At 48.5% G+C, this 24,895-nt stretch overlaps 1 protein-coding gene across 2 annotated transcripts in view; it reads right to left on the bottom strand.

Moving 5' to 3' along the window:
• ASTN2 (astrotactin 2) overlaps positions 1-24,674 on the bottom strand; it is an 897,588-nt gene extending 872,914 nt beyond the window's left edge. The window contains exon 1 of one of the 2 annotated variants that reach the window (XM_082470412.1): positions 24,091-24,674. In XM_082470412.1, coding sequence (XP_082326538.1) covers positions 24,091-24,520 — 430 coding nt within the window. In that variant the 5' untranslated portion in view covers positions 24,521-24,674. The remainder of the gene's footprint in view (positions 1-24,090) is intronic. The other variant, XM_082470411.1, reaches the window with a different exon arrangement.
• Between the last annotated feature and the right edge of the window lie 221 nt (positions 24,675-24,895).

Raw genomic sequence — 24,895 nt, 5'->3', positions numbered from 1 at the left:
AGTCAGACAGACAAAAGAAGCAAAGGAAACAGCCTGTGCAAAGGCCCAGAGGCAGAAGGGGGATTGTTACATTAGAGGAATTGAGAGAAGCCCAGCAGAGATGGAGAAACAGAGAACACAGGGAGACCGGCAAGATGTAAACAGGGCTCGAACCAGAAGGTCCACACACCTCCTACCTAGCATCATTTCCCTAAGGCAAAGCCTTTCTCTCTAGAGGGAGATGCTAAGTCCTGACTCTTCTGGGCATGCTTTGGGGCATGAGTGCAGCAGGTCACATGAAGGTCATCATCTTTGCCAGGCAAATCAGAGGCTGCTCAGCCCTGTAACTACTTCCTTGAATCCCCCTCTCCTCTACGCAAGTCTTTATAGAGCCCTTGACTTAGATGCTCTGTTTTGCTGCAAAGGCCAGGGCTGAAAACGGTCCTGGAGATCATATAGTCCACTGGTACCTAACTGCACTTCGTGGATCTCTAGGTTCTAAATAGATATTTCAAGGACCGCTTCAGGGGAGGAGGAAGAGAAAGCCTAAAGGGCAGGGCTTTGGGTCTCCTCACCCCTACTTCAACCGAGCAATACTGCTTTCCTCTGGTTTTTACAGTGGGTTGCCCAAGATTCTATCTGAAGGAAAGCTTCAGATGCTAAAAGAGGATTTGGAAAACCACAATCATCTTACAGATGAGAATACCGAGGTCCCTGATGAGGACATGTGTTGTTTTTGCTACCCAGAAACCATCTTGGTATCAGCCCCTAGACTCACTTGAAAAATATAGCTCTCTCTCCAACAAGTGCAGCCTGGAGGGAATGTCAATCCAGGTGTCCTCTTCTTCCCTAGATGAGGGGTACATACGAGACCACTTTGAGGCAATGGATGCCGAAGTGAGAGAGGAAAGGATGGACAAACACTTGGAGCCCCTCTGTCCTGATGGGGATGCCCGGATGAGACTGTGGAGAGGTTACTGCTCTCAAGATCCCCAGAGCTGTCCTTTCTGAGCCTGTGTCTTCAGCTCTTCCATCCTTCTGAGTCACCCCATAAAGTCTCTATGCTTAAGTAAACAGAGCTGGTTTCCGTTGCTTGCGACCCCCCTGATACAGTTGGAGGTTGTATGGATGACTTGTTCAGGGCACTCAAAGAGTTAGAAGTATACCCAAGATTAGAAATCAGAGCTCTTCAACCACAGCCTGGGGCTCCCTGGGTTGGTAACTATTTGCAGCTCCACTTGAACTGGGTCCTTAATTCCTAGTATTCTGCCTTGTCTTCCCAGCCTCTTTTCCTCTAAGTCTCATGAGGATAAAAAATATAGTTGCTTACCTTCCTCTCTATATCCTTCAACAGAGCTCACAGGCTATTCTGCCCTCGGGGTCCCTCATCATAAATCTGACATCAGTCACTCCTCATTGGCTAGAAGATAATTTGCTGAATGTGCAGAGAAACAAGTACAGATATTATGCCGGGAGCTAGAACTCAAGCCAAACAAAAACAAGAAACATTCTTAACTGCTTCCTGACTCTGCTTCTCCAATGGTATGTGTGTGTCTCTCTCCCAACTAAGCAAGGATTAAAGGAATCCTTTGCAATTATCCCTGCTTCAGAAAGCACCTGTGAATATCCTGTTTCTATATCACTCTTCCCTTTGCTCACAATCTAAAGGCAATTTAATTTCCTTATATGAAAGAAGCAGCAAAGGGGACTGGCACTGGAAGGCCAAGGGTAGGGCTTTTGGTTTTTCTTCTTTCAGCTTGCTCACTGACTACAGAGCTGTTTCCTACAGTAGCATAAGTCACTCCCAAGGCACCTGAAGGAGATGGGAACACACGAGCCTAACTGCGTTATACTGCAGTTTGACCAAGCAATCCCTAACTTTACTGCAGAGAAAGAAAACGGAAATGACAGAGACAAGTTTAACTCATCCATTCCCTAACTTAAACGTGGGAGACCCAGGCCATCAGCTGGAGGGCAAAAAGATCAGAGGGGAACGCCCATGGGTGGTTAAAGAAATTATTCTGTGTTCTGTAGGTCCCTTCAGGAGTGGAAGGAGGGTGTGTGTACATTTCATCTTACCCAGCTCCAGATACCACCGCTTTCCCCGATAGTCTCCTCTGCTTGCCATTATGGGGGCAAGAAGGAGGGATCTATTCAACTTTCAGACCTAGCCATTCATCTGTTCACTTGCTCAGTAACATTTACTAAGGACTAACCGTAAAACACATGTTTTGAGAAGCACAGTGCTAAACACAGCCCCTGTCCTCAAAATGTCTGCAGTCTAGAGAAGCCAACAGACAATAAACATGGACAGATAGCCAAGTACAGTTTAGATCGGGTGGGCAGGGAGGGATTCTGTGGGGTTTGGCAAGTAAGAGAGAAGCAGCATGGGTAGAGGCAGAGGTTGGCAGAGCCCCCCTGGGCCGTGGCCATCAACCCCAGCTGTGTGTTAGAACCCCTAAGTCACCTGGGAAGATAACAAACAAAATAATATTCCACTGTCTGGATATACCATAGTTTATTTATCTATCATCTATTGATGGGCATCTTGGTTGCTTCCAAGTTCTAGCAGTTTTGAATAATGCTGCTATAAACATTCGCAGTCAGGGTTTTACATGGATGTAAGTTTTCAACTCATCTGAGTAAATACCAAGGAATGCAATTGCTGGATTATATGTAAAAGCATGTTTAGTTTTGTAAGAAACTGCTGAACTGTCTAACTCCCAGTTATATTGCTTTAATTAGTCTAGGGTAGATTCCAGGCCCCAGCATTTTTAAAAGCTTCCCACGCATTCTAATGTGCAGCTATGGTTGAATATGATGTAGACCTTGGTTGGGGACTATGTATTTCATTATAAGCACAATGGGAAGTCATTATGAATTTAAGCAGAGAAGAGGTGTGATCTGGTGCACAAGTATACGAAGTCCTTCTGGTCGCGTTTGAGAATGGATTGGGAAGGGCTGGGAGGGGAGTGAGAGCAGGAATGAATCTGAGAGACCAGTTAGGCGTCTACTGAATTACAGGTCAGAGATGAAAGGAACTTGTACCAGGATAAAGACAGAAAGAAATGGATGCATTCAAAACATATGTTGGGGGGAAAACTAATAAGCTGTGGTTACAGGTTAAATATTGAAATGGGAGGAAACAAAGAGAAATGCAAGGATTGTAAAAAGATACTTCCACTCCTGCTCCAGAAGCAAATTTAAGTCTACCCTATGGACAGACACATAAGATGACTAGACTTTTATTTTCTGTCTTCTCTCTTTCCCTCCACCTCTTCTTCCTCTTCCTGTCCTTCTTCTTCACCATTTTCTTTATTTTGTTCTTTTGTTTGCTTTGTATTTTTGGAACAAGAAATCCTGTTGACTCAGGACCAATTGCTATTTTAAAGTTAAGAAACTCTTGCAAGTTTCATAACTGAGCATATGCCCTTAAGGCCAATCTCAAAAGGGCACATGATATTTGGGGGATAAGGTAACTTGGCTCGGATGCCTTTTGTTGTCAGTTACAGCCAAGGGTTGAAATTTCAGAAGAAATGATCTCTTAAGAAGGTTTACCATTCTTGCAACTTTTCTTCTGAAACTCTCCAGCAGATGTTTCTAATGCCTTGAGGGAAAAGAGAGCTGATGAATAGTGCTAGAGCAGCAGAGGGGGTTGAGAAAAAGGAGCCCACCAGAGTTGCAGAAAAAGAGCTTTGAATATTTAGCAAAACAGAAATTTTAAGACACTCAGATGCTTTGTACCAGCTGCTCTCAAAAACCCACCTCACACTGAAAATCAAGGTCACAGTCAAATGTGTCCAATATGGACCAAATGGTCATCAAGGCCTCTAAACTCATTCAGGACATTTGGAATCACATTTGACAACAGGGCCAGGCAAGGAGGCAGCCCTGTGAGGAGGAGGAGGGAGGCCCTGACACTAGAAGCAAGCTAGACCTGCACCCTGCAATACCCCGCGCACCTCTGGTCTCCACTCCAAATACCATTCTGGGCCAGAGGTGAAGACCAGAGGTAGCCAGTTCTGAGCTGTGCATGGCTCCATGTTGGTCAACAAGGGGCTTGATCAGGGTAGGCAGACAGGAGTGACTTGTGCTCAGGAATTCTTAAGAGAACTCAAGGCTGTGGGGAGCAGACAGAAAGGTTAAGAGAGGCATGGAGATACAAGGAGGAAGACACACACACACACACACACACACACACGCACACACACACACACACACAGCAAGGTAGGGAGAAAGAAGGAAAGAGACATTAAGAGTAGTAAAGAGAAGAAAGGAGAGAAAGACAAAGAAGAGAGAAAAGAGGTTCAAGAGAGAAGAGAGAAAGTGGACATGAAGAGAAACTTAGGAGGAAAAGAGAAGAAGGAAAAAGGATGGGGCAAGAGAAAAAAGAGAGACCCTTGTATCCCACTCTCATCCCATCAGTCACAGGGCAGAGTTTTCAGGAATTCTCTCTCCAAGAAACACTCATAAATCTTCCATGAAGCAACAATGGAAGCACAAACCTGTGCATTCGTGTCAGACAGGTCTCTCCACACCTGTCTCCCAGGAAATGATAACTCCTGGGACTGCTCTTTCTAAGTCCCAGCTATGGGATGGACCTGCTCTGGGAAGGGAGGGAGGGGATTAAGATGGGAAGAAAAGGCATGGCTGAGAAATGACCCATCAAGGACCTGGAATTCCTACCAGTAAGTGTCATTAATGGATTAACCTAAGACATCCCAGACTATAAGATGTATCAGGCTTTGCAAAGGAAAGCCTAAGAAGCAATATTTTTATTAACAAACCTTGGTGTGTCTTAAGTAAATTTCTGTGAATTTCTTTCTTTAAAACTGAATCTCGGGACTTCCCTGGTGGCGCAGTGGTTAAGAACCCTGCCAATGCAGGGGACACGGGTTCGAGCCCTGGTCCAGGAAGATCCCACATGCCACGGAGCAACTAAGCCCATGCGCCACAACTGCTGAACCTGCACCCTAGGCCACAACTACTGAAGCCCGCGCACCTAGAGCCTATGCTCTGCAACAAGAGAAGCCACCGCAATGAGAAGCCCGCGCACCGCAACGAAGAGTAGCCCCCGCTCGCCGCAACTAGAGAAAAGCCCGTGTGCAGCAACAAAGACCCAACGCAGCCAAAAATTTTAAAAACAAATAAATAAATTAAAAAAAAAAGAAAAGAATGACATCTAAAAGTCTGATTATAATTCTTGAAGGCAGTTCCCTGAAGTCATGTCCTGAGCCAAAGTCTTTGCAGAGGAAGAATCATCCAAGAAAGGTGAGCTTTTTCACAACGATTTGCCAGCCCATTAACCTATACTGCAGGATCCCTTCCCCCAGAGTCATCCCCACCGTGTCCCCTCATAAGCCACTACGGGCATATCATCCAAAGAGAACTGGGTGGAAAAAAGGAAGCAAAGAGCAAAATGAGATGGAGAAGGTATTTAAAAAAACGTGTGCTAGGGAAGTCAAAACAAATTCCCAGCCATTCCTGCTGGAGGAGATTTTATGGGGCAAGACATCCCCAAAATGGGTTTTTATACTGAATTATACTGTGCACCTTATAAAGCACGGAAACTCCTGGCAACCTGCACACACACACACTGCCCTCTCGTTACCTGACCAACCCTACCCAGCAGGTAGGCATGCTGGGAGGCCCAGGGCCATGCAGGCAGCCCAGTGGAGGTGAAGGGACTGGGGTCTGCACTCAGAAGCAGCCCCCGCCCCTTGACGTTAGTAAGGTACTGGCCTCCCCTGGGCCTGGGTCTCCCTCTGTGCAATGAGAGGGCTGGTCTGGATAGGCCTGAGGGCCCTGAGAGTTCTAAATCTGGATGGCCTGCAATGTTGACTCAGGGATGGACAGAGTTACAAAGATCCCCTGTAAAGCTGTGCCTTTATAGAAAGATCTGGGGTGAGGACAAAGAGGACTTGAAGTGGAACCCCTGTTCTCATTCCCTCCTGAAGTGAAGGAAAGATAAGGTGTGGTCATAGGTGGAAAAAAATAGTTGATAAGACCTAATTATTTTAAAAGATATTGAAAAACTACCCTTGAGCAAAGGGATATTTGGCATGGCATGCAGGAAGTTGGCCTGATCTGGGAATTGAACTGCAGCTCCATCTTGCTCTGCATCCCATGCTAGGCCACATCAGTATCTGAACCACAGTTTCCTCATCTGTAAAACAGGGGAAGTGTAGGGGTGCCTCCCTTCAGAGGCCACCCAAAAGGAAGGGGGCATCATGACAATTGCTGGGGAGTCCCAGGAGGGGCCATGAACTCCAAGAGTCTAACTGACCTTAGTTCCTGACACAGGTCTGGGATTCAGTTTTCCCATCTTTAAAAAAAAAAAAAAAAAAAAAGTTTCTAGTTTTACCGAGAGACAATTGACCATAACACTGTGTAAGTTTAAGCTATACAATGTGTTGATTTGATACAACTATATATTGCAAAATGATTACCACCAGAGCATTTGCTAACACCTTCATCTAGTCACATAATTACCATTTTGTTTTTGTGGTGAGAACATTTAAGAGCTACTCTCTTAGCAACTTTCAAGGACATAATACAGTATTGTGAACTGTGGCCACCATGCTGTACATTAGATCCCCAGAATGTATTCATCTTATAACTGGAAATTCGTACTCTTCAATTGACATCTCCCCATTTCCCCCACCCGCCAGTAACCACCATGCTAGTCTCTGTTTCTATGAGTTTGGCGTTTTTAGATTCCACATATCAGTGATATCATACACCATCTGTCTTTTTCTGTCTGACTTATTTCACTTAGCACAATGCCCTGGAGGTCCATCCAACATTGTTGCAAATGGAAGGATTTCCTTCTTTCTTATGGTTGAATAATATTCTATTGTATGTATAAACCACATCTTCTTTATCCATTCATCCTGAGATGGACGCTTAGGTTGCTTTCATATCTCAGCTACTGTAAATAATGCTGCAATCAACATAGGAGTGCATATACCTTTTCGAATTACTGTTTTCATTTTCTTCAGATAAATAGCCAAAAGTGAAATTGCTGGATCATATGGTAGTTCTATTTTTAATTTTTTGAGGAACTTCCATGCCGTTTTCCATAGTGGCTGCAAAGATTTACATTCCCCCCAAAAGTGCAAGTGGGTCCCCTTTTCTTCTTCTTTAAATAAGGGTTTTTGGGCAAAATGCTATCTAATGGCTCAACCACTAAAATTTCTGTGACATTAATGCCTCTGTCAACCTGAAACATGTATAAATTTCAAAAGCTTTCAGTGGGCTTCCCTGGTGGCACAGCGGTTAAGAATCCGTCTGCCAATGCAGGGGGCACAGGTTCAAGCCCTGGTCCGGGAAGATCCCACATGCTGCAGAGCAACTAAGCCCGTGCGCCACAACTACTGAGCCTGCGCTCTAGAGCCCGTGAGCCTCGACTACTGAGGCCCGCACGCCTAGGGCCCGTGCTCCGCAACAAGAGAAGCCACTGCAACAAGAAGCCTGCGCACCGCAATGAAGAGTAGCCCCCGCTCGCCGCAACTAGAGAAAGCCCGCGCACAGCAACGAAGACCCAACACAGCCAAAAAATAATTAATTAACTAATTAATTTTTTTAAAAAAGCTTTCAGCTAGCCTTCTCTGCACTGACCGCCAGGTGCATTTTTACAAAGCCAGTTTCCCAAACCTGCTTATGCCTGTTGTGTTTCTCATAACTCTAAAATATAATGAAATGTTGTGCAGATTAAAAATTTATGAGCGTCAAAAGAAAGTGGCTTCTAGGAGGACTGAGCTGATCTTACGATAAAAATAAAGTCACTTAAATATTGCTATTGAGTTAGGTCAGGTGTGACAACTATAAAAATTTAGAAAGGAATCATAAAACTCTAGAAGAATTACTTGGCAAGCATCTTTAAGTTCTCAGTCCCCTTTAATGAGACCAGCATTGGAGATCATATTCGGAACATTATGAGCATGGCTTATACAAGAAAGATGACATGGAACTCCAATCAGTTGACCCAGACTCGAAGAAGAGGCCCTGGGCCTACATCAAATCATTGGCAAACGTATACACATTTACGAATTTTAAGTTAAAAAGGAAACGTTTAATGTGCATTATTATTTTTTTAGGATTCCATGCTTTAATAGACTTTTTCTATTAACTGGACCAGCTGCCAATCTACATGGCTTCATAAACGAGGGCTTCTAAAGGAAGCAACTCAACCTAAGCCCAGGTAACCCTCTCCTGACTAGTCTGTCTCCCCACTCAAGTGAGAAAATAATTTAAGGAAGAAAAGAAGAACTGCTTTACCCATCATGTCAAATACTGTGCCAGAAAGAAAGAGACACCCACCCCAGACTCGTGATAATTGTTTCCTTTCTGGCTCCTCCCTTGCTGGGTTCAGTTTCTTCTTTTAGTTCTGCAGAGAGAAGAATCATTATCCTATTCTCTATCTCTCATATGTATCTATATGTATGTACACACATACGTGTATATATATGTGTGTGCGTATATACATACACACATTTGTATATATACATATATAAACACACATTATGTGTGTGTGTGTGTGTGTGTGTGTGTGTGTGTGTATATATATATACATTCACATAGGGTCAGTCAAGAAGAGGACTCCCTGCCTGTGGTCTGGAAGGAATCTGCAAGTATGCAAGTAGATTCTGGGACCCGGAGCTGGCTTAACATTGGAGCGTCTCTTTAGCTGAAGCCCAGAGCGACTCGTCTTCCCCAGATCTATCATGGAACCCAGTTTGAAAAACCAATGCCCTAACAAAAGATGGTTTCATTAATATCCCTGAGCTGCTTGCAAGAAACTTGCCGGATGACCTTGGACAAGTCACTTCCTCTCTGTCGCATCACCAAAGGTGGTTGGTCAGGCACATACTCATTCTACATTTCACTAGGATGCCAGCAAGCTCTTCATCATGATCACTTCTGGGGAATGAGATTGGGCGGGGGAGAGACTTTCACTTTTTCCCGTATAATATTCCTGAATTGTTTGAATTTGTTACTACAACAAGCTTGCATTCCTTTTGTTGAAACCTAAAATTAAGGTTAAAAATTTACTAAGTATGTATGCACTCATTGCTGGAGTTACAGATATTAAAGAGACATGATGTTTAACTCAGGAAGCTTACAAGACTAGCAAGAGAGACAGACAAACAATCACAATATTTTCATGAAAATACGGACTGCAGTGAATATACAAAGTGCTTGCGAGATAACTGTTCTCGGGGGGAGCCAGGAAAGTCATCTTGGAAGCAGCAAAGGCACATTCAAGCTGGATCTTAAAATACGGGTAGGAGTTAGGAGGCAGGAAAGATATTATTTAAATGTATACGTTAAAGGAAATCTCACAATTAAGTGGGCAAAATTTAAATTTTAAATGAATATCTTTTTCTCAGCGGTTGGGTTAAATCCATGTTTCCCAAAGTGTGGTATGAGAGATTAATTTAGACGGCACGTGGACACTACGCTAAGTTTTACAGGCTACCTTCCATTTATAGCAAGTTATTCTGGTGTTCCATTTGTGAGAGTGATACGAAGATTCCTTTTAAAAAATAAATACAGCTAATCCCATTTACTATGTGACCTTGTGCAACTGACCTGATCTCTTTGAATGGCCACATCTTCATCCATAATATAGAGATGCTAAAAATACCCATGAAAGGGAGTTTTGTTTTTTTTTTAATCAAAAAGTTCAAGTGTTATTATCCCAATAGTTTGTGAACTCCCTGCATTTCTGTGCCCCCAAGGGACTCAGCACAATGTCTGGGATGGAAGAACGACTGAATAATGACTGAAGGGGTTTAGCTCCAAGCAAGGGGAACTTAAGGTGAACCACAGGTTTTGGGTGAACTGGTTGAGTCCAGCGAACGTGAACAGAATTCATCATCCGTGCAAACCCCAGTTGATCCTAGTGACTGATGAGGCATCTGAAACTGTGATTAAGTTGATTAGCAATGTCTGATCACACACGTTTTCCATTTATTCATTCCTTCACTCAACTAATAGTTACTGAGTGCCTACTATGTGACAGGCACAGCTCTAGACACCTGCGATTCCAGTAGTGGCCAGGTCTGGAAGGTTCCTCCTCTCTCATGGAGTATCTTATGCAGTCCAATCTTCCCCACCTACCCGAAGGACAGATGGCTCTGACAATATTCACTTAATCTTATCTGAGGCCCAAAGAGGAACTGTCATTTATTTGAGGCCACAGCAAGTAGACGGCAGAAACAGGACTAGAGCCCAAAGCGTTCGCCTCTCAATCTAGCACAGTCTGGTATTTAGCAGGCTTGCAAAACCCGCTTGGCTTTCCAAGATCCGCAGCTGCCCCTTCTCGGCCACCAGCCTTCCCACCTGTTGTCTCTCTTCGGGGAGGGGCTGCCTTCTCTTCCCCAGCTGGGAGCCGGGGGGGGGGTGGTGGGGGGGGGGTGGTGGGGGGTGGGCAGGTGAACTGGGGCCATGCCCTGGAGTGTTCTGCAGTTTGGAGATGGTTTACGGGCCAGCAGAATAAAGTGGAGAAAGAAAAGAAGGGAGGGAGGGACGGTAGGAGTCCTGCTATTGGCAGACAGGTAATTGGTTACTTTGGGCGGTCAGCTTCTTCCAGTCTCCCTCCCTGGGGAAGGCTAGAGAAAAAGTAATTGAAGAAGGTGCCTGAACAAATTAGTGTGAGACTGGGCTTAAAAATTTGAGTTGCACCTGGGTTCAGAGCTGAGGGTTTGATCTTCAGACGCCCCAGAAAGGATGCAGAGATGGAGGAAGGAAGGGAGGGAGTCGGCTTTATCCTGCTGCAGCAGAGCTTCCAGCCTCAGAAGCTCCTAAAGGGAATCTTTCTTACCCTCCTGGGCTCCTGCTGAGAAGAACCTCAAATATCACTTGTTGTAATCTCATCACATGAGAAACGGTAGGAAGCCCAGAAAGTGGAAGGGACTTGACCACAGACACCAGCAGAACTGGGACCAAACCCCAGGACCCCTGGCTCCTAGTTCCAGCCACCAGATGACCCTGCCCCCTGGCTCCATGAGGTCTTTACTCACAGGACTTCCTGTGAATTGCCCTAAACATGCTCCAACTGCAAATAAAGTGGGGAGGGGATGTGTCCTAGGGATTAAAGTATAGGTCTGTTTATCTTTGTTTATTTAACAGACACCTAGATGGCATTTGCTGAGTGGTGGGCACTGGTCTACATGCTCTACAAACTTTAGCTCTTGGAATCCTGATAGCAATCTCCTGATAAGCAACAGAACAACACAATGAGGCGGCTACCTTGTAAGATGGTGTTCACAAACTACCACCCCTACCACTGCCCATGTGTCATTCATTTGGTCAGGAAACATCTACTCAGCACCTACTATGTGCTGTGTAATGCATTATATAGTGGAGAAGAGCAAAAAAAAATTGAACAACACACATTCCCTACCATCAAGGAGCTGCCAGATAAAATTTTTTGTTTTTTGTTTTTTGTTTTTTAATAAACGGGATAGAAAGCTATGAGGGGGACGGTGTACCAGGGAAGGCTTTGGTCAGGGAAGACTTCTTGGAGGAGGTGACTTGAGTTCTATGAGAAAAGGAAATATGAAGCCAGAGAAAAAGGCAACATTTTTTAAAGTTTCTAGACTGTGAAAAAGAATTAAGATTTTATCTTAAAAGCAATGAGAAACATTTAAAGGCTTTAAACAAGAGAGTGGCAAGATCCAATTTGCTTTTTGAAAAAGATCACTCTGGTTACTGTATACAGTAGGGCTGGCAAACTTGTTCTGTAAAGGAACAATTAGGAAATATATTAAGCTTGGTGGGCCAGATACTCATTGTTGCTACTACTCAACTCCGCTGTTGTAAAGCAAAAGCAACCACAGACAATACATACACAAGGGAATGAGTGTGAGTGTGTTCCAATAAATCTTTTTTATTTATGGACACTGATATTTGAATTTCATATAATTGTCACATATCACAAAATATTATTCTTCTTTTGACTTTTTCAAGTATTTAAACAAGTAAATAGACTTACAGGCCACACAAAAGCAGGCAGCAAGCTGGATTTGGCCCATGTGCTGTATATCAAAAAATATAAAGAAAGGATAAGGAGGATGGAGAGGCAGCAGGAAGACCAGTTAGGAGACTGAGGTAATAGCCCAAGTGAGCTTGGACAAAGGTGATGGCAGTAGGACATCATGAGAAGTGAAGAATTTTGAGAGTCATTTTAGAAGTAAAACCAACAAGGTTGGTTGACTGAAAGAATGAGAGAGGCAAAGGAAGGGAGATATCAAAGATGATTCCTTTGCTTGAATAACTGGGTGGATGGTAGTCTGGTTTCCTGAGATGGAAGGGATGTGGGGAGAGCAGGTTTGGGGGACAAATCACACATTGGTAATATGATTCCTGACAGCAGAGAAACAGGGTCCCTGCAGGTTGCTAGATAAAATACTGGCTGTCCAGCTAAATTGGCTTTTCTGATAATCAGAGAGTCATTTTTAGCATAACGACATCCCAAATATTGCATGGGACATATGGGATGTAGTTATACTAAGCAAGTATTCATTGTCTGAAATTCAACTGGGCATCCGGCACTTTATTTTTTGCATTTATTTTTGTTCACAAAATATGCCAACCCTACTAGGGGGGTAGCCTTGGAGGAGAAAGAAAGGTTCCTCAGAAGAGTTAATAGCTGAGCTAAGGCTAGGAGATGGCCAGGTGAATGAGAACCGAGAAAAGCATTATAAGCAGAGAAAACAGCATTTCAATTCAGGAGTCAGGTAGGGGGAATATGCCTGGCTCCCCCCAGAAATCTGCCGGTCATCAGTGAAGCTAGAGCCCCAAGTGCCATGGGGAATGTCAGGAGGTGAGGCCGAAGAGATACCCAGGACCACTGCACCCAGGGTGTCCAGGGACACACCAAGGATTTGGTACACTTCTTAAAATACAGATTCCCAGGCCCCTCCCAGGCGCTTCCACTGGTCTGGAAGGAAAAACCTGGCTTCTAAGGTGATTCTGAGGAGTCGCTAACTTTGGGAAAAACTGGGCTAAATAATCTGGGACCTTTCCCAGTGACAAATCCCAGAAGCCTAGGAAGTTGCTGCCGGCTGTGAAGCCTTGAAAAGAGTAACCCAGGTAATCAGAGCAAAGGCAGCAGAGAACAAGCCTGCAGCCTCCCAAGGGGACTCCTGAGAAGGGGGTTCTGTCCATCTGGATGGAAGTAGGTGGTCCAGAATGTTTGTGCAAGGACCCACCCAGCTCCCCAAGAGTCCCTAGGCATCTGGTACCTGGTTCTCATTGGCGCTCTCAGCTCCTGCAAGGAGATAGACGTCTCCATGCCTCTCCTTGCCGCCCTGCCTCCTTCCCTCCTCAGCCCACAGCCACCACCGAAATGATTCCCCCAAATGCAGCTATGAGTGTGACTGGAAGTCTCTCTACTGCGGATTCTGCTAATGGAAACGCTCCTTCCCTTTGCGGCTGCTTGCAAAGCCACTCGTGACCTCCCCCGGGGCCCGAGAGCAAGGCTTTGTCAGTAGGCAGCCACCAGAAGGGAGACGGTTCTGCCCCGATTGCCTCCCCCAAGACCCGCCTGCCTTAGACTCAGCTCTCCGAGTTTCTCTGGCCAAACTGTCCTCAGACAACCCGGGAGCCCCCCCACCCCACCCCACCGCTTCCCCCTGCTCTTGGAGAGGGTGCAGAGATCAATGGTCAATTTCATCCTTTTTCTCCTCGCTGGTGGGGAGAGAGGGAGGGAGGGCAGAGGCCAAAGCCAGCATGCTGGAGTGGAAAGAGGGGGAAGGGAAAGGGAATTTGCATTCATTAGTTATTCATACCTCCACCTCCTTCCATAAAAAGGATTCCAGGTGGTTAAAAGGCACAGAGCACAAACAGTGCCAGACGCTGTGCTAGGTGCTCTGCACACACTATCTCTGTAAGGATCGTACGGCTTTAGTGTAAGTAACAACTGAGCACAATGCGGGCCACTGACTACAGCCGAAGATGGAGGGCTCCCCCAAAACTAATGATCGCAGCAACCAGAGAAGGGACTGCTGTGTCACCTTCACTTTCTTCATGGGCATACAGAGGTCTACAGTTAGGGAGTAGTGCAGCCCCAGGGCTTTGGGTCTTCAGAGCTGGCACACCCAGTCAGAGGAGCCGGGCTACAGACTGGATTTTGCCATGGCTTAGCTGTGGGACCTTGCAAATGTACTTCTTTTTGCTAGGTAAATGAGGGAGTTGGGCTGGATCTCAAAGGCATTCTTTTACCCAGTTCTAATATTCTAGGAGAACTATACAATATTTATTAGGACTTTCATAGCATTATAATATATATATATATAAATATTATATATTATTATATATATCCCATATGTATAGATAATGTAATATAAATTCCATTTTCAAGGTAGGAGCATAAAAACTGCACAATGCTGCTGAGAAGCACTAGGGGACAAAAGTCAACTTGGGATGAAGGGGAGGAGTGACAAGGAAGTTCACCTAGTCAAGCGGGCTGCATCTCAGATAACAGATGCTTGACAATTTCTAGAAAAAGAATGTAGAGCTTCTCTAAGTTCCTGGAAGGTCTAGGTAATAGGTCCCCTAGTGTAACAGTATGCCCAGCAGAAGGTGGGAATTCCCTAAGCACTGGGAGAAGAAGGAAGTGGAAAGGGAAGAAGGAAGGAGAGAGGGAAAGAGGAAGCGAGGAAGGAGGGAAGGAGGAAAATCAAGAAGGCACGGCAGCATCGGAATTTGCTTGTCAAGTAGTCCAGGGGTAACAAGTGACATCTAGAGAAGATGAGACAAGGCCCGATGCTCTGCTGGCAAACCAGCAAGGAACGACAGGGCCTGGGGAGATGCTGAGTCAGCTCCTGGCAGCCCAGAAATGAGGTGTTCAGTCCCTCAGGCCTGTGAGGCTGTCACACCTGAAGTTCCTCTATAAGAAACGTCTGCAACTTCTCGGTAATGAGAAGAGGAAGAGATAAAAAATACAAGAGGTTGTCAAAGAGGTGAAAACTCAAGAGCACTCCTAGTTCTGCGCAGTATGGAAGGCAGAGAGAGCACGGAGTTTGGAACCAGGCACACCTGGGATAGGACCCAGCTCAGCTGTATGAGAGCTGTGTGATCTTGGGTATGTTTCTTAACTCCTCTGAGCTTCCGTGCTCACCTATAACATGGGATGAATCCTATCTGTCTTTCAGCACTATGGAAAGAAGGAAATGCAATAACAGATGTGCCAGCACTGCATCCAGGGCATAGTAAACGTTCAATGAATGGTTGCTTTTTTCATAGCCTACCCCATGCCAGAAGGGTGAAGTCCAGCATACCAGCTCCCCCCACCCCCAGTGGCCTGGACTAAGGTGGGAGGAAGGCACACCAGACTGGGAGTCAATAGATTGGCTCTGGTTCCTGCTCCACCACTGACTTGCTATGGTGACCTTGACTTCTCCATCTTTATATAAAAGGGTTTCGTTTAGAAAATGTCCTAAATTCTTACCATTTATGGCAGGTGATGGTCCCAACACCATGATGGACCCTCTCCCCCCAGACATTCAGTGCCTCTCTGTTTGGCACGATGCAAAGGTGCCAATCCCTTAGCTGGCTTCCATGATTCTCAAGAAAAGGTCTTCCCTAAACCCAACTCTTTTTCCTCTAATCAAACTGGTCTCATTCCTCATCCTACAAACACCCCAGAATAATAAGGAGGCAGGAGAACGTAGAGGCAGTAGCTGTGGAAGCTCAGAAGAGGGAAGGTTTCATGGAAGAGGTGGCATTCCAGCTCAGCCTTAACAGAGGAGTGGAATTTCAACACCTCTCCAGTTCTGCACAGTATGGATTCTGAGATGAGACTTGGCAAACCTAAGTTTCTAGTCATCTAAGATGCCCTGAACACCTAGGGTGTGCCAAGCACAGGGTGTATCACCGTAGCCCCAGAGATGAAGGAGGGATGTTCTCTGCCTGCAGAGCTCTTAGGCAAGCAGCACAAGACAGACAGAGAAACACGTGAAGTTCTGCTCTCACTCTGCCCCAAGTCACTGTCATCTCTCACCTGAACAGACTCCTACAGACCTTCCTCTCCCATCCTTGCTCCTCTGCAGAGCAGCCTGAGTCATTCCTTTGAGACAGAAGTCAGTTACGGATACTCTTTTGCTTAACGTCCTGCCTGGCTCTCCATGGCACTCACAGTAACAGCCTAAATCCTGTCCTGTCCACCCCCCCACTCACTCCACTCCGGCTGTGCTGGCCTTCTTGCTGGCCCTTGAACGCTCCAGGTGTGCTCTGGAGTCAGCTCTTTGCTGGAGCCGTTCTCTGCCCGGAATACTCTTCCACATATCTGCTTGGTGACGCCTTCATCGCCTTCAGGTCTTGGTCCAATCCTATAATCTCAGTAAGCAATCCTTTGGCCCTATTTAATATTAAAACTGATTTCCTCACCTCAACAATGTTCATTTTCTTTTTGCCCTTTTTTTTTTTTATAGAATCTATCACCTCACATACCACATAATTTTCCCATCTATTATGTTTATCATCTTCTCCCCAACACACATACACATGCACACACACACATGCATATATACACGTACTCCTGGATATGAGCTCTCTGAACACAGGAATCTATGTCTTTTGTTCTCCATACATCTTAAGTGGCTGGAGCAGTGCCTAGCATGTTGTAGGCGCTCAGTAGTTCTAAGGGACCAGCCACTGTTACACCAGTCTTTATATCGCTAGTGGGCACCAAGGCCCAGAGTGTCCAACTTTCGTGCCAAGAGGTCAGGAAAGGCTTCAAAGGTAAGTTCATAGTCGAATTCAGCCTTGCAAGGTAAGAAGGAATTTTCCCAGGGCCTTTGGGGCAGAGTTACAGAACAAGAAAGAAGGCTTCTTAGCATAGGACAGTCTGGGCAGCGTCTGATCATGGACCTTGTAGCTCAATAAGGAGCTTGAACTTCATACTAAGAATTATGGGGAGCCAGTGAAGTGCTTTAGGAGAGGATGGCCACGATCAGATTTGGGCTTTTAATGCACTCCCTCTGTCTGCAAGTACAGACGATGGATTAGAGAGGATAAGACTAGAGGAAGATAGACCAGTGAGTTAACAGCTGAAATCGTAGTCGAGAGAAGTGTTGACGTCTGATCCTGCCAGGGGCCGTGACAACGGGCATGGAGAAAGGGTTCCTTCTCAGGTGAAAACCCTAATGGCTTATGACATACAACATCCTTGTCAATTTTCGACTCACAGAGGGGCCGCCTGCACGCTCTAGTATGCCAGTAAGGAAGCTAGAAATCTTCCAGTCCTGAATCTTACATTGGGTTGTCACCACCCCACCCCCTTCCAAACCAAAGAAAAGTCTTCCTGGGGGCTGTTGTCCTAAAGAACTGCAGACGGCAGTGAACAGCCAGTGAGAGGAGAGGAGAGCGAGTCCTGCCCAGCACCGCCTGCCTTCTCCGGGGCCGAGAGGCTGCAAGCTCTGCTGGGAGGAAAGAAAAGCCGGCTCTCTCTCGCTATAGTTAATCTTCTGTTGCCACTAGCTGGTCAGTATGAGAACTTGGGGAAGTATCAGCCCTACAAAGAAAGCATCCCCGTAATGCTGCTGCACCTCAAGGTTAAATCTGACTCTTTCTTTCTTTTTCTGGAAAAGAGCAGGCTTCTGATCACCCTCAAGGCAGCTAGAGTGAAAAGCAATGAGGCTCCCTCCTCCCCAGCACAAAACCCACTGGCTCAGGCTCTCAGGAGAGACTGGAGCCAACCAGCTGGATACCTTGGGCAGGAGAACAAATTCAACTTCCCCAGGGATATCGTTCTCCTTAGATTTTTGTTTCTTTGTTTGTTTGTTTCGCAGGGAGAGGAGGAGAGACTTGGTGCACCTCATGATGTTCAACCAAGTTGCAGACCTGAGACATAGTTAACCCAGAGCCACGTGTTGGTAGTCAGTGTGATGGAAAGGGATTCAAGACCACTGGTTTAAGTGTGAACAGCTGGTCCTTAGGTAGCTTACTTCCCTTGTCTGGGACTCAGTGTTACCATTTAAACGGAGGGGGTAGATTCAATGTGTTCTGAGAGTCTGTGATGCTGTAAGGCCATCAAAGATGATGGTCATGGTAACAGCTTTCATGGCTTTACCCAAAGAAGTCGCTGTCACTCTCCATCCTTCTCTCTCCCCAGCACACGTGTTCACACCATCCTATGGCAGCCAACGCCTAGCTTACAGCCAAGCAAGGAGGTAAGAAGCAGGAGGCTTTGCCTGCCAGGGGCCTAGGCAAACCTGCTGCTGGACTTGCTGTAAATTAGTATCATTGAATGATCTTGCAGCCTGAGGGCCCCATTCAGGATAACGATCAAGCGCTGGGTCACAAAAGCTCGCAGAGTTGTGCTGTCTTGATGGCTAGTGTTCCTGACCCCCAGAAACAGCAAATCTGGATGGCCTTGACCCAACCTGGGCCTCTCTAACAGCTAAAACGAATCCTCCTCTCACCCTGCCCCATCACCCTCTCAGTAGCATAGTATAATGGTCCCTTGGTATCTGCAGGAGATTGTTTCCAGGACCCCACGCCCTTCCGAGATCCAAGGATGTGCCAGTCCCTTAAATAAAATGGCATAGTGCAGTCGGCCCACGGTTGGTTGAATCTGGGGATGTAGAGCCCATGGCTACGGACGGCTAATTATACTTTCTGAGGGCAGATAATATATCTGTCTCTGCCTTAATTGTTAAATAGAGTTCATCACATCTGAACTGGCAAAGGGGTGGGGATGGAGTAAGGGAAGTGAGTGAAAAGGGGGAAAAACTCAGATCAGAGACCACTGAACTGCTGCCCACCCCCTTTATTTACAATATCCCAGAAACCTGGACCATCAGAGCAGGACAGGACCTTGAAGTCTGAGTGCTACTGAAATACTTTAGTGATAAGGGACCTGGAGCCCAAATGAGAAAATAACATTTTTTAAGCCTAGCTTTGTTTGAAGACATCAAATTTGCCCTCTCACCCACCCCAGAATCTCTCTCTCTTACCCATTCTGGAAAAAACACTGGAATTGATTTTAATGAATATTCTGTGGTCAGAAATCCCTACAGAACACCCAGCTTATACTATTTGTATCTGGTTTTTTTCTCCCACTTAATAACTTCATCAACCTTCAGAATCAAGGCAGAAACCAAAAGGGGCAGATAGCCTCAATGCCTCTGGTCCTTTCTCCAAATGCCTGCCAAATAGCTGTGTGGTCCCTGCTTGAAGACTTCCTCCCATGTGGACCCTGTCATCATTTGAGGTCAGAATGCTTGGTTGTTGGACAGCTCGCAGGGACACATCCTCCTGTCATGTTGTACTCCATCCCCTTAGTATTTGCACCTTTAGGACATTCCTTAGAATCAGGCAGAAAAAAAAAGCACGTGCCTCATTCCCTGTTGACGTTCGAAGAAAGCTTCTCCAGCCCTTGTGGACGGTCCTTAGGCTAAACTCCCTGCTTCTAGCAACCTTTCTGACCTTGTGCCTGGTCCCTCACTCCTTCTGGGGGCTTTTGTCCATATTTTAAGGAATCTTTGCAGACCTGACCAAGTGGGCACTTCAGAGCATCTTTGTCTTCCACCCAGACCAATCAGCTTCCTGCCAACAGCATCCTTTCAGGACAGATCTTGAGGACACTGCCAGATCTGCTCATGCAGATGCATTTAAAAACATACTACTGGATGGTTTTTCTTTCTCCACACACCCTCCCCCAAATACAGAGCACACTTCTCACCTGTGTGATTTACAGGACAAGGTAAATTAGAAACAGATGCTGACAATGAGTGGTTCCTCAGTTTTATCTCCTTTCCCCCTTCTGCTGAATCAAGGCTCATGGTAAACAGTCCAGCCTGGCCACTATCAAGCACAGCAAGAAGGATGCCATTTCCCTAGCGGTGGGCCTGAAAGCTAAATCCACAAGCAGACTCTGGAGCTGCCTGGGGGCAGATGAGAACTGGGTGATGTGCGGGTTCACCTCAGAAGCCCTGCACGGACAGTTGCTCCCATTCAAATTCTTTCTTTTCCGTCAGTCCTTCCCGACACCCCCACGTTACCAGCAAAGGAAAGGAGACAGTGAAAAGCAAGAGCAGCCAGTCAGAGTTACAGAGTGGGTCAGCACGCTCCAAGTTCATAGAATCTTTGCACCGAAGGATTATTTCAGGGCTCACCTGCCCACACATATTATTGCACAAAGAACTGAAGATCCGGGATAAATGACTTGTTCAAGGTCAGAGCGGGCCACAGCTGAGAGTTCCAGGTCCTAAGCAACATCAAGTCCCCAAGCTGTACTGGAGCATTCAACTTCTCCTCCAGCCCATTCTCCATGACCTCACTCGGTTTTTGTTTTTTTTTTCCTGTCCAGGAAATGTCCCCAGCTTTCTCTAAGTCTAAAGAGATATCTCCCTCCCTGATGTTACAGAATGTGTCATATCCATCACTCACTGGCACCACTACATAGAATGCCCTTTGACGTCCCACGAGTCATGGAACTCTGAGTTGGCAGGGTCATTGGAGGTCATTTAACTCATGCCTCACTCTCACACTCTCATACTTCAGCACCAACGTAGCTAAAGCTCCCCTGAGAAAGGTTCTTGCCGTGCTGCTGATTGTTATGTTTCCTCTCCAGGACCCTGCACCATGCCCTACATAAATGTAACCAGCCCTTCAGTGCATATTTGGCTCAAGATGGCTGTTTAGCAATTACCAAGAATGTAGGTGTCTGATGGGCTGAGATCCCAGTCCCAGGTCTGCATTTACTCAAAGTGAGACCTTGGACTAGGCACCTGACCTCTCTAAAGAATGTTTCCTTACCTGCAAAATGGGAATAAATTACAACAGTGCCCACTTCATGTATTTTATGTGAGTAAATAATAAAAGGCAAGAGTAAAGCTCTGAGCACCACATTAAGGATTCAACAACTGTTTGCTATTCCTTGATCAATTTCAAGGAAATTCACTTTATCAGGACCACTGACTTAGATTCTAAAGAAGAGGCCCAGACACAGAAACTTGGGGGGTATTTCACCTCTGAGGGAAACTTCCACCTACATAAAGCAGGCTGGAACGTGAAGGGAAGATTAGAAACATGAAGAGGAAAAGACCTGAAGAAAAGTCTTTTAAGTCTGGGCACTACCAATTACAGAGCCAATAATTCAAACAAGAGAGGCAGGCAGAATGGAGGGAGGGAAGGCCAGGTATGTCGGTGACTTGGGTGAACAGGGATGGTAGACAGCGTGTGCAAAATAATTTTGAGCTTCCCCAGCTGGACTTGGAGTAGAATGGGAACTCTACCTTTTATTTGTTTGTTCACCGCCCCTTCACACCAGGGACATTTTACCACCACCAACTCTAGACCCACAACCCAAAGCATGGCCTGAGGGCTTTGGTAGACACTATCACCCCCTAGTGGTGGCTCCACACACCGCGCTATTGGCAGGATTCAGCATTTACCGACTTTGCATGTGCATCTGTGGCGCAAGCCATCTCCAAATCCCTTGAACTGGTGACCTGGTAGTGAAAGACTCACCCAACTCGCCAGAGACAAACACTAGGCAAGGATGTTTAGAAGGTCTGAAGATGGGATGATGGGATGGGGCTGCCTGGGGACCCAGGGGGAGATACGGCCATAAATGACTCATGGTACCCACCCCCCGCCCTCATTTTCAGCCAGCCTGGCCCTCCCAGAGCTCACTGTGCACTCTGTGTTTACACACAAACAGTGGGAGAACAACACAAATAAAAAGCCCACGCCTCCCTACACAGATCCTGCTGTACTCGGCCATCTGGCGACTACCCCGCTAGCCAAATCCCCGGTAGGAGTGCCTTGCCAGTCCAGGGCGCTGGGGAAGGAGGAGGAGGAGGAACCTGATTCCCCAAAGGGCTCGGGGCTTCCAAGGAGGACGGCACCTGCCACTCCACAGCAGGCGGTCCCCAGCCGCCAAGGCTCAACCGCCTGAGTCAGAGAAGGCGGAAGCCTCCAAGTGGAGATCACCAGCAGACTCTCATGCTGAAGCACAGGTCTGGGGGATTTGACACTTCCAGCTCCACACTCAGTTCCTTACTCAGCCTGCCCTGGGCTCCCGGGTACCCATTTCCTCTTGAAAGCCAAAGTTTAAAAACGCAGAGATTGCCAGCTCCAGGAATTCTGGAGCGACTCCTGTAGCTGGCTGGACCAGGTCCTCCACACCCTAGGGAAACTGAAACGCTCTGGGGTCCTCGCTTCCAAGTCATGCCATACCCAAGGATGTCCCCCCCTCCCCTCATTTGAACAGCCATTTAGAAGGATCCCCACTCCCTCCCTCTCCGGACATCCGGGAGTAGAGAGATCTCGAGGGTGGAGGGAGAAGGTTGGGATTGGAAGTGGTGAGGGACACCCTCCGTTTCTCTCGAAGGACCCTTCCCTGCGGCGGGGTCATAGGAGTTGGCCATGAGCCCAAGGTTAGCTCTTCGCCCTACGGAACCCCATCTTCACCCCCATCCCCTTACTTGGAAATGGGCAGCCCACAAGTGCACGTGGAAATGGCTCTTGGTGTGTGTGTGTGTGTGTGTGCATATGTGTGTGTCCGCGCACGCGTGTGTATGCTTGAACGTGTGTGTGGCACGCCAGACGCGCCGCCGCGGAAAGTCCCCTGGGAACCTGCAAGGCGCTCTCCCGCCTAGCATCCCAGAAAGCTCAGCACGCTCAAGTTACAGCCAGCTGGGGAGAGCCCGGGGGCCAGAAACCCGAGGCACGTGCTCAGACCAGGAAAGGGCCTGGCACTCGCTCAAGTCTCCAAAGGCGGCCAGCACGAAAGGGAAGTGGCGGGCGGGCGGGCGGGAGGGGGGCGTCACAAAAATACATCAAAAATATTATGGCTCCCAGGAGAGAGGAGTCTAGTCCATTGATTACTCTTTGGGGCTTCTCGGGCGAGCAAGGAGTTAACCTCAGAGGTTCAAGCCGGGACCCCAAAGGCGCTGACATCGAAGGCCCATCACCCCCGCGGTGCCGGAGCTGAGCCGGATCCCGAGGAGGCAAGGATCCGCGGAAGAGGTCTGGAGTCTGGCGCGAGCCCCCGGCGCCTTCCTGGAGCTGCTGTTGGCCAGACTCCGACAACCAATCGCACCCCGCTCCCCCAAGAGGGGAGGGGGGAGAGAGAGACCGGCGAGCGCGGGAGAGCTAAGGGGGAACAACATTTTTGTAAACGCTCTCCGAGATAATTAAGCGATCAATTACCCGGGTGGGAAATCAGCTGCGCCTCCCACAGCTACCTGGAAGGGCCGACTCCTCCGGGATTCGCGCTGGGAACCAGCAGGCAGCAAGCTGCGGGCGAACTTTCTGATTAACTTTTACGTTTGAGCCCCCACCCCCATCCTTTTCCTCTCCCCTTCCTTCTTTATGCCTTTAAGTTATTATTATTAGCCCAGTGAGTGAGCTGCGGGGACAAACGTGCTCTCCGCCGGGAGGGGGGTAGGAAGGCGAATGCGACCACGGGGATGGAGGGAGAATCTGAAAGTGGAGGGAGACCTTGGGTTCCGAACGCCAGTGCTCGGAAATCACTCAGTCCTCCCCAGCCCCATTTCACAGATGGCTAAAACTGAGGCCCACAGAGGCGAAGCGACTTGGCCAAGGTCACCCAACCCATCGGGAGGCCGAATTTATGCGGACTGAGGGATTCTACATGGAGCGACTCCGCTCCCATTCTCGAGAAAATCGAACCGGAAGAGCAGAGCCGACGACTCCGAGGCGAGAGCGAGGGGGCGGTGACCGCGGGCGGCCAGTGGCCGTGCCCCAGGAGCAGTGGGCGGCTGGACCCAGACCTGGCTCCCGAGCGGGGGACTACCGCGGCCCCCAGCTCAAGCACACTCAGGCAGTTGGGGTTTCGGCGTCAGCGACGGATCGCGGCAGAGCTCAACGTCTGCACTGAGAGACGGACGGACAGGTCCCCACCGCGGGAGGGTTGGCACGCCCCCGGTCTCCCGCCACGCGCTCGCCCAGATACTGCCCCAGACTCATTCCAACCACCTGTACGCCCTCCGGGCCCCTCAGCTGCCCTCACTCAACCCCGCTCGGGGCAGCCCGGGGCGGGAATCCCCAGGGCGCCCCCACCCGTCTGGCTTCACCTGGGGGCTCCCGGTTCCCTGGGACCCCGCGTGTGCCGGCGCCCAGCCTTACCCAGGGTGAAGAAGGGCAGCTCTGTGTTGTCCAGGTCGTCCTGCACCGCGATGCGCCCCGGCAGCTCGTTACGCACAAAGAGCAGGAGGCGCGACTCGGCGGCGGTGCCCGCGGAGCCAGCGGAGCCCGGGGACGCGGCGGCGGCGGCGGCTCCTGCCCCGGTCCCACTCCCGGCCCCGGCGCGGGTGCCGCTCCAGCCGATGTCGCTCTCCCGCAGGGCAGGCAGCGTGGACACCGTGACTGTCTTGAGCCGGCATGGGCTGTCGGGCTCCCGCGAGGCGGCGGCGGTGGCGCCGGCCAGAAGCGGCGGCGGCGGCAGCAGGAGCAGGAACAGCAGCAGCGGCGGCGGCGCCGGGTGGAAGCCGAGCCTCAGCCGCCCCCGGAGCCCCGAGCTGGGGCCGGGGCTGCGCCGGGCGCCGGCGGCGGCCATGGCGGGAGGGGCTGCGGTGCTGCGAGCGGCGGTGGCGAAGAAGGAGGAAGAGACAGCGGCGGCGGCGGCGGACGCCGAAGCGAACCAGGACGCCGGAGCTAAGGAGCCGTGGGAGCCGCTCGCTAGCAGCCCCCGGCTCCGGGCTCCGCCTCCCGATCGGCCCTGGCCCGCCCCCCCCCGCGCCGCCTCCCCGGGCCCCGCCGCCCGCCCCTTCTCTGGCTCCCCACTCAGACCCCGAGCGTCTCGGAGGCTCCGCCCAGCCTCGTGCGAATCCCAGTCGCCCCCTCTCCTTTCCCAGGATCCCCCAATCCGCCCTCACAATATTCTTTAGCCACAGCACCCCTCTGCAAATTCCTAAGACTTAGGGACCCCGGG

This window comes from Balaenoptera physalus (genome assembly GCF_965194825.1).
Source record: "Balaenoptera physalus genome assembly, chromosome: 7".
NCBI classification, from domain to species: Eukaryota; Metazoa; Chordata; class Mammalia; order Artiodactyla; family Balaenopteridae; genus Balaenoptera; species Balaenoptera physalus.
Note: the sequence above shows the minus strand (reverse complement) of the source record. Positions and strands in the feature narration are given on the sequence as shown.